We start from the raw sequence: 10,000 nt of genomic DNA on the forward strand, positions 1-10,000 counted from the left end.
CCCCCTCTGGGACCGGGTGTCACAGTGCGTTAGATACACTGTCCTTTCCCCCCTCTGGGACCAGGTGTCACAGTGCGTTAGATACACTGGCCTTTCCCCCTCTGGGACCGGGTGTCACAGTGCGTTAGATACACTGTCCTTTCCCCCTCTGGGACCGGGTGTCACAGTGCGTTAGATACACTGTCCTTTCCCCCTCTGGGACCGGGTGTAACAGTGCGTTCGATACACTGTCCTTTCCCCCTCTGGGACCGGGTGTCACAGTGCGTTAGATACACTGTCCCTTCACCCTCTGGGACCGGGTATCACAGTGCGTTAGATACACTGTCCCTTCCCCCTCTGGGACCGGGTGTCACAGTCCGTTAGGTACACTGTCCTTTCCCCCTCTGGGACCGGGTGTCACACTGCGTTAGATACACTGTCCTTTCCCCCTCTGGGACCGGGTGTCACAGTGCGTTAGATACACAGTCCTTTCCCGCTGGGACCGGGTGTCACAGTGCGTTAGATACACTGTCCTTTCCCCCTCTGGGACCGGGTGTCACAGTGCGTTAGATACACTGTCCTTTCCCCCTCTGGGACCGGGTGTCACAGTGCGTTAGATACACTGTCCTTTCCCCCTCTGGGACCGGGTGTCACAGTGCGTTAGATACACTGTCCTTTCCCCTCTGGGACCGGGTGTCCCAGTGCGTTAGATACACTGTCCTTTCCCCCTCTGGGACCGGGTGTCACAGTGCGTTAGATACACTGTCCTTTCCCCCTCTGGGACCGGGTGTCACAGTGCGTTAGATACACTGTCCTTTCCCCCCTCTGGGACCGGGTGTCACAGTGCGTTAGATACACTGTCCTTTCTCCCTCTGGGACCGGGTGTCCCAGTGCGTTAGATACACTGTCCTTTCCCCCTCTGGGACCGGGTGTCACAGTGCGTTAGATACACTGTCCTTTCCCCCCTCTGGGACCGGGTGTCACAGTGCGTTAGATACACTGTCCTTTCCCCCTCTGGGACCGGGTGTCACAGTGCGTTCGATACACTGTCCTTTCCCCCTCTGGGACCGGGTGTCACAGTGCGTTAGATACACTGTCCTTTCCCCCTCTGGGACCGGGTGTCACAGTGCGTTAGATACACTGTCCTTTCCCCCTCTGGGACCGGGTGTCACAGTGCGTTCGATACACTGTCCTTTCCCCCTCTGGGACCGGGTGTCACAGTGCGTTAGATACACTGTCCTTTCCCCCTCTGGGACCGGGTGTCACAGTGCGTTAGATACACTGTCCTTTCCCCCCTCTGGGACCGGGTGTCACAGTGCGTTAGATACACTGTCCTTTCCCCCTCTGGGACCGGGTGTCACAGTGCGTTAGATACACTGTCCTTTCCCCCTCTGGGACCGGGTGTCACAGTGCGTTAGATACACTGTCCTTTCCCCCTCTGGGTCCGGGTGTGAGTGGGTTTGGAGTTAACCGCTCTCTCTCTCTCTCTCTGCAGCATTCCACGCTTTCGCGTAAGTTTGTGGAAGTTATGACGGAATATAATGCAACTCAATCCAAATATCGGGATCGCTGCAAGGACAGGATACAGAGGCAGCTGGAAATCAGTGAGTAGTGACGGGCTGGTCACAGTCCCGGGGTGCGGACATCCCTCCCCGATCCCTGGTCACAGACACTGACTCGATCTCTCTCTGTGCCCTCCCCCCCACAGCTGGACGGACCACCACTAACGAGGAACTGGAAGACATGTTGGAAAGCGGCAAATTAGCCATCTTCACCGATGATGTGAGTTTCCTTCTCTGTGTCAAAAAGTCTCTCCGTCAGAGACTCCCCTGTTAAAGAGGGAGTCTCTCTGTCAGGGACTCCTGTTAATGAGGGAGTCTCTCTGTCAGGGACTCTTGTTAAAGAGGGAGCCTCTCCCTCAGGGACTCCCTTTTAAAGAGGGAGTCTCTCTGTCAGGGACTCCTGTTAAAGAGGGAGTCTCTCCATCAGGGACTCCCCTGTTAAAGAGGGAGTCTCACTGTCAGGGACTCCTGTTAAAGAGGGTGTCTCTCCATCAGGGACTCCCCTGTTAAAGAGGGAGTCTCACTGTCAGGGACTCCTATTAAAGAGGGAGTCTCTCTGTCAGTGACTCCTGTTAAAGAGGGAGTCTCTCTGTCAGTGACTCCTGTTAAAGAGGGAGTCTCTCCGTCAGGGACCCCTGTTAAAGAGGGAGTCTCTCCGTCAGGGACTCACTCTCCTGTTAAAGAGAGAGTCTCTCCGTCAGGGACTCCTGTTAAAGAGGGAGTCTCTCTGTCAGAGACCCCTGGTAAAGAGGGAGTCTCTCCGTCAGGGACCCCTGTTAAAGAGGGAGTCTCTCCGTCAGGGACCCCTGTTAAAGAGGGAGTCTCTCTGTCAGGGACTCACTCTCCTGTTAGAGAGAGAGTCTCTCCGTCAGGGACTCCTGTTAAAGAGGGAGTCTCTCCGTCAGGGACCCCTGTTAAAGAGGGAGTCTCTCCATCAGGGACCCCTGTTAAAGAGGGAGTCTCTCTGTCAGGGACTCCTGTTAAAGAGGGAGTCTCTCCGCCAGGGACACTTGTTAAAGAGAGAGTCTCTCCGTCAGGGACTCCTGTTAAAGAGGGAGTCTCTCCGTCAGGGACTCCTGTTAAAGAGAGAGTCTCTCCGTCAGGGACTCCTGTTAAAGAGGGAGTCTCTCCATCAGAGACCCCTGTTAAAGAGGGAGTCTCTCCGTCAGGGACACTTATTAAAGAGGGAATCTCTCCATCAGAGACCCCTGTTAAAGAGGGAGTCTCTCCATCAGGGATCCCTGTTAAAGAGGGAGTCTCTCCGTCAGGGACACTTGTTAAAGAGAGAGTCTCTCCGTCAGGGACTCCCCTGTTAAAGAGGGAGTCTCTCCATCAGGGACTCCCCTGTTAAAGAGGGAGTCTCTCCGTCAGGGATCCCTGTTAAAGAGGGAGTCTCTCCGTCAGGGACACTTGTTAAAGAGAGAGTCTCTCCGTCAGGGACTCCCCTGTTAAAGAGGGAGTCTCTCCGTCAGGGACACCCCTGTTAAAGAGGGAGTCTCTCCGTCAGGGACTCCCCTGTTAAAGAGAGAGTCTCTCCGTCAGGGACTCCCCTGTTAAAGAGGGAGTCTCTCCGTCAGGGACTCTCCTGTTAAAGAGGGAGTCTCTCCGTCAGGGACTCCCCTGTTCAAGAGGGAGTCTCTCTGTCAGGGACTCCCCTGTTAAAGAGGGAATCTCTCCATCAGAGACCCCTGTTAAAGAGGGAGTCTCTCCGCCAGGGACACTTGTTAAAGAGAGAGTCTCTCCGTCAGGGACTCCCCTGTTAAAGAGGGAGTCTCTCCGTCAGGGACACTTGTTAAAGAGAGAGTCTCTCCGTCAGGGACTCCCCTGTTAAAGAGGGAGTCTCTCCATCAGGGACCCCCTGAGACAGTAAGAGAGTGAGAGAAGCAGTGACAAAGAGAGAGGTGGGGAGGTTCAGGGAGGGGATTCCAGAGCTTGGGGCCCCCGAGGCAGCTGAAGGCACGGCCGCCAATGGCGGAGCGATGGGAATCGGGGGATGCTCGAGAGGCCGGAATTGGAGCAGGGCCGAGATCTCGCAGGGTCGTAGGAGGTTACAGAGATAGGGAGGGGTGTAGGGGCTGGAGGAGGTTACAGAGATAGGGAGGGGTGTAGGGGCTGGAGGAGGTTACAGAGACAGGGAGGGGTGTAGGGGCTGGAGGAGGTTACAGAGATAGGGAGGGGTGTAGGGGCTGGAGGAGGTTACAGAGATAGGGAGGGGGTGTAGGGGCTGGAGGAGGTTACAGAGATAGGGAGGGGGTGTAGGGGCTGGAGGAGGTTACAGAGATAGGGAGGGGTGTAGGGGCTGGAGGAGGTTACAGAGATAGGGAGGGGGTGTAGGGGCTGGAGGAGGTTACAGAGATAGGGAGGGGGTGTAGGGGCTGGAGGAGGTTGCAGAGATAGGGAGAGGGTGTACGGTATGGAGGAGGTTACAGAGATAGGGAGGGGGTGTAGGGGCTGGAGGAGGTTACAGAGATAGGGAGGGGGTGTAGGGGCTGGAGGAGGTTACAGAGATAGGGAGGGGGTGTAGGGGCTGGAGGAGGTTACAGAGATAGGGAGGGGGTGTAGGGGCTGGAGGAGGTTGCAGAGATAGGGAGAGGGTGTAGGGGGCTGGAGGAGGTTACAGAGATAGGGAGGGGGTGTAGGGGGCTGGAGGGGGTTACAGAGATAGGGAGGGGGTGTAGGGGCTGGAGGAGGTTACAGAGATAGGGAGGGGGTGTAGGGGCTGGAGGAGGTTACAGAGATAGGGAGGGGGTGTAGGGGGCTGGAGGGGGTTACAGAGATAGGGAGGGGGTGTAGGGGCTGGAGGAGGTTACAGAGATAGGGAGGGGGTGTAGGGGCTGGAGGAGGTTACAGAGATAGGGAGGGGTGTAGGGGCTGGAGGAGGTTACAGAGATAGGGAGGGGTGTAGGGGGCTGGAGGAGGTTACAGAGATAGGGAGAGGGTGTAGGGGCTGGAGGAGGTTACAGAGATAGGGAGGGGGTGTAGAGGCTGGAGGAGGTTACAGAGATAGGGAGGGGATGTAGGGGCTGGAGGAGGTTACAGAGATAGGGAGGGGGTGTAGGGGGCGGAGGAGGTTACAGAGATAGGGAGGGGGTGTAGGGGGCTGGAGGAGGTTACAGAGATAGGGAGGGAGTGTAGGGACTGGAGGAGGTTACAGAGATAGGGAGGGGGTGTAGGGGCTGGAGGAGGTTACAGAGATAGGGAGGGGGTGTAGGGGCTGGAGGGGGTTACAGAGATAGGGAGGGGGTGTAGGGGCTGGAGGGGGTTACAGAGATAGGGAGGGGATGTAGGGGCTGGAGGGGGTTACAGAGATAGGGAGGGGGTGTAGGGGCTGGAGGAGGTTACAGAGATAGGGAGGGGTGTAGGGGCTGGAGGGGGTTACAGAGATAGGGAGGGGTGTAGGGGCTGGAGGGGGTTACAGAGATAGGGAGGGGGTGTAGGGGTTGGAGGAGGTTACAGAGATAGGGAGGGGGTGTAGCGGCTGGAGGAGGTTACAGAGATAGGGAGGGGGTGTAGGGGCTGGAGGGGGTTACAGAGATAGGGAGGGGGTGTAGGGGCTGGAGGAGGTTACAGAGATAGGGAGGGGATGTAGGGGCTGGAGGAGGTTACAGAGATAGGGAGGGGTGTAGGGGCTGGAGGAGGTTACAGAGATAGGGAGGGGTGTAGGGTCTGGAGGAGGTTACAGAGATAGGGAGGGGGTGTAGGGGCTGGAGGAGGTTACAGAGATAGGGAGGGGGTGTAGGGGCTGGAGGGGGTTACAGAGATAGGGAGGGGGTGTAGGGGCTGGAGGAGGTTACAGAGATAGGGAGGGGATGTAGGGGCTGGAGGAGGTTACAGAGATAGGGAGGGGTGTAGGGGCTGGAGGAGGTTACAGAGATAGGGAGGGGATGTAGGGGCTGGAGAAGGTTACAGAGATAGGGAGGGGTGTAGGGGCTGGAGGAGGTTACAGAGATAGGGAGGGGCGTAGGGGCTGGAGGAGGTTACAGAGATAGGGAGGGGGTGTAGGGACTGGAGGAGGTTACAGAGATAGGGAGGGGGTGTAGGGGCTGGAGGAGGTTACAGAGACAGGGAGGGGGTGTAGGGGCTGGAGGAGGTTACAGAGATAGGGAGGGAGTGTAGGGGCTGGAGGGGGTTACAGAGATAGGGAGGGAGTGTAGGGGCTGGAGGGGGTTACAGAGATAGGGAGGGAGTGTAGGGGGCTGGAGGAGGTTACAGAGACAGGGAGGGGGTGTAGGGGCTGGAGGAGGTTACAGAGATAGGGAGGGGGTGTTGGGGCTGGAGGAGGTTACAGAGATAGGGAGGGGGTGTTGGGGCTGGAGGAGGTTACAGAGACAGGGAGGGGGTGTAGGGGCTGGAGGGGGTTACAGAGATAGGGAGGGAGTGTAGGGGCTGGAGGAGGTTACAGAGATAGGGAGGGGTGTAGGGGGCTGGAGGAGGTTTCAGAGATAGGGAGGGTTGTAGGATCTGGAGAAGGTTACAGAGATAGGAAGGGGTGTAGGGGCTAGAGGAGGTTACAGAGATAGGGAGGGGTGTCGGGTCTGGAGAAGATTACAGAGATAGGGAAGGGTGTCGGGTCTGGAGAAGGTTACAGAGATAGGGAAAGTGGGAGGGGCTGGACGAGATTAAATTTGTGTTGCCGTGCCAAGGGGGGAGAGCGAGTGCGGGGGACACGATGATGGGTGAAGGGGGGATGTGCAGGGAGCTTGGTCGGGGGTGGGGGAGCTGTTAGGCGTCACCCCGACCTTTTTGAATGCCCTTTCCTTCTCTTGGTAACATCTCCATCTTCCTCTCTCCTTCCCCTCCTCTTTCCCCCCTCTCTCCCTCTCCCTCTCTCCCTCCCCCCCCATCTTCCCCCCCCCCCCTCTCCCTCTCTCCCTACCCCCCCGCCCCCCGCCACTCCATCCCCGCAGATCACCATGGACTCCAAGATCACCAAGCAAGCCCTGAACGAGATCGAGACGCGACACACCGAGATTATCAAACTGGAGAACAGCATTCGGGAACTTCACGACATGTTCGTCGACATGGCGATGCTCGTGGAGAGCCAGGTGAGAACTTACCCCTCCCCCCACCCCCAGCCGGGCCGCTGGGAAAGGCCCAGGCTTCATTCCGGGCCTAGTGCTAAATTTAGCCAATCTCACCGGCCAGTGTGTGATTGAGAACCCCACCATCCACACATTGGGGGAGCTGGAAATTGAGGCCTTAGCTTTATTCCGGGCCTAAGGCTAAATTAGTTGCCCCAACCGGTCCTCCTGGGCTTGTGAGGCCCCATTAGCACACGGGGAGAGCGTGAAATTGAGGCCCAGGTTTCATTCCGGGTCTAGGCCTAAATTAGTCACTCATAGAGAGTAGGGCCTCTTAAGGATCAACAAGGTCATCTATGTGCTGATCCACAAGAGATGGGCGAGATCCTAAATGAATATTTCTCATCAGTATTTACTGTTGAGAAAAGCCTGGATGTTAGGGAACTTGGGGAAATAAATAGTGATGTCTTGAGGAGTACATATTACAGAGAAGGAGGTGCTGGAAGTCTTAAAGCGCATCAAGTTAGTTAAATCCCCGGGACCTGATGAAGTTTATCCCAGGACACTGTGGGAGGCTAGGGATGAAATTGCGGGACCCCCAGCCGAGATATTTGAATCATCGATAGTCACGGGTGAGGTGCCTGAAGATTGGAGAGTGGCAAATGTGGTGCCTTTGTTTAAAAAGGGCTGCAGGGAAAAGCCTGGGAACTACAGGCCGGTGAGCCTCACATCTGTGGTGGGTAAGTTGTTGGAAGGTATTTTGAGAGACAGGATCTGCAGGCATTTAGAGATGCAAGGACTGATTAGGGACAGTCAGCATGGCTTTGTGAGTGGAAAATCATGTCTCACAAATTTGATTGAGTTTTTTGAAGGGGTAACCAAGAAGGTCGATGAGGGCAGTGCAGTTGATGTTGTCTACATGGACTTTAGCAAGGCCTTTGACAAGGTACCGCATGGTAGGTTGTTGCATAAAGTTAAATCTCACGGGATCCAGGGTGAGGTATCTAAATGGATACAAAATTGGCTTCTTGACAGAAGCCAGAGGGTGGTTGTAGAGAGTTGTTTTTCAAACTGGAGACCTGTGACCAGCGGTGTGCCTCAGGGATCAGTGCTGGACCCACTGTTATTTGTCATTTATATTAATGATTTGGATGAGAATATAGGGGGCATGGTTAGTAAGTTTGCAGATGACACCAAGATTGGTGGTATAGTGGACAGTGAAGAAAGTTATCTCCAATTGCAACGGGATCTTGATCAATTGGGCCACTGGGCTGACGAATGGCAGATGGAGTTTAATTTAGATAAATGTGAAGTGATGCATTTTGGTAGATTGAACCAGGGCAGGACTTACTCAGTTAATGGTCGGGCGTTGGGGAGAGTTACAGAACAAAGAGATCTCGGGGTACAGGTTCATAGCTCCTTGAAAGTGGAGTCACAGGTGGACAGAGTGGTGAAGAAGGCATTCGGCATGCTTGGTTTCATCGGTCAGAACATTGAATACAGGAGTTGGGACGTCTTGTTGAAGTTGTACAAGACATTGGTAAGGCCACACTTGGAATACTGTGTGCAGTTCTGGTCACCCTATTATAGAAAGGATATTATTAAACTAGAAAGAGTGCAGAAAAGATTTATTAGGATGCTACGGGGACTTGATGGTTTGAGTTATAGGGAGAGGCTGGATAGACTGGGACTTTTTTCTCTGGAGCGTAGGAGGCTGAGGGGTGATCTTATAGAGGTCTATAAAATAATGAGATCAGCTAGATAGTCAATATTTTTTCCTAAAGGTAGGGGAGTCTAAAACTAGAGGGCATAGGTTTAAGGTGAGTGGGGAGAGATACAAAAGGGTCCAGAGGGGCAGTTTTTTCACACAGAGGGTGGTGAGTGTCTGGAACGAGCTGCCAGAGGCAGTAGTAGAGGCGGGTACAATTTTGTCTTTTAAAAAGCATTTAGATAGTTACATGGGTACGATGGATATAGAGGGATATGGGCCAAATGCGGGCAATTGGGATTAGCTTAGGGGTTTTTTTAAAAAAGGGGCGGCATGGACAAGTTGGGCCGAAGGGCCTGTTTCCATGCTGTAAACCTCTATGACTCTATGACTCTAACCGGCCCTTCTGGGTTTGAGAAGCCCAACGACCACTTGGGGAGAGCAGGAAACTGAGGCCCAGGCTTCATTCTGGGCCTCGCGCTATTTTAGCCACGTCACCACCCCTCCTGGGCGTGAGAGGCGCCGTAGGCACAGCGGGAGAACGGGAAATTGAGGCCCAGGCTTCATTCCAGGCCTAAATCAGCCAATCGCATTGGCCCCTCTGCGCTTGAGGGGCTCCATACGCACACAGGAAAAAGCGGGAAATTGAGGCCCAGGATTCATTCCGGGCCTAGTGCTAAATTTAGCCAATCTCACAGGCCCTTCTGCGCTTGAAGAGGCTCCATTTGCACAAAGGGAGGGTGGGAAATTGAGGCCCAGGCTTCATTTCGTGCCGAATTCAGAATTTGGTCACCCTCACCAGCCAGCGTGGGACTCAGAGCTCACATTCGCACAGGGAGGGCCTGGATATTGAGGCCCAGGCTTCATTTTGGGCCTTGTGCTAAATTTAGCCAATCTCACCGGCCAGTGTGGGCTTGAGAGGCTCCGGGGCACACGGAGAGAGAAGGAAATTGAGGCCCAGGCTTCATTTCAGGCCTACTGGTGAATTTGGACAATTTCACCAGCCGGTATCCTCACCGTCCCAACTTGCCCCATCAGCTACCCCAATGAGGGGGGGCAACGGACACACGATCCTCTCAGCCCCTGGACCAGACGGTGGGTGAGGGTGTGGGAGGGGGGGGGGGGAGTGGGAAATATTGGATTGAGAGGGACCCATAGAGAGGTGGGCCGGGGAGGGTGTGGGGCCCGATCGTAGGGTCCGGTCTCACAAGCGTTGTGTCTAACTGTGTCTCTCCTGTCCCCACCACCTCCCTCTTAACCCAAACCCTCTCCAAACCCCGTCCCGTCCGCCCACCGCCATCCCGAAACTGACAGGGAGAGATGATTGACCGGATTGAATACAACGTGGACCATTCCGTCGACTATGTGGAGAGAGCTGTCTCGGACACAAAGAAAGCCGTCAAGTACCAAAGCAAAGCTCGACGGGTCAGTACAGAACCACGGGAGGTCATCGATCGCTCTGTATCTAACCCCGTGCTGTACCTGTCCTGGGAGTGTTTGATGGGGGACAGTGTAGAGGGGGCTTTACTCTGTATCTAACCCCGTGCTGTACCTGTCCTGGGAGTGTTTGATGGGGACAGTGTAGAGGGAGAATTACTCTGTATCTAACCCCGTGCTGTACCTGTCCTGGGAGTGTTTAATGGGGACAGTGTAGAGGGAGCTTTACTCTGTATCTAACCCCGTGCTGTTCCTGTCCTGGGAGTGTTTGATGGGGGACAGTGTAGAGAGAG

General features: G+C 55.1%; 1 protein-coding gene across 1 annotated transcript in view; it reads left to right on the forward strand.

Annotated features, from left to right (window-relative positions):
• stx1b (syntaxin 1B) overlaps positions 1–10,000 on the forward strand; it is a 22,558-nt gene that overhangs the window by 9,964 nt on the left and 2,594 nt on the right. The window contains exons 5-8 of the mRNA XM_078206373.1: positions 1,475–1,583; positions 1,688–1,761; positions 6,449–6,586; positions 9,585–9,695. Coding sequence (XP_078062499.1) covers positions 1,475–1,583; positions 1,688–1,761; positions 6,449–6,586; positions 9,585–9,695 — 432 coding nt within the window. The remainder of the gene's footprint in view (positions 1–1,474; positions 1,584–1,687; positions 1,762–6,448; positions 6,587–9,584; positions 9,696–10,000) is intronic.

Source organism: Mustelus asterias, unplaced genomic scaffold (genome assembly GCF_964213995.1).
Source record: "Mustelus asterias unplaced genomic scaffold, sMusAst1.hap1.1 HAP1_SCAFFOLD_1465, whole genome shotgun sequence".
NCBI lineage: Eukaryota > Metazoa > Chordata > Chondrichthyes > Carcharhiniformes > Triakidae > Mustelus > Mustelus asterias.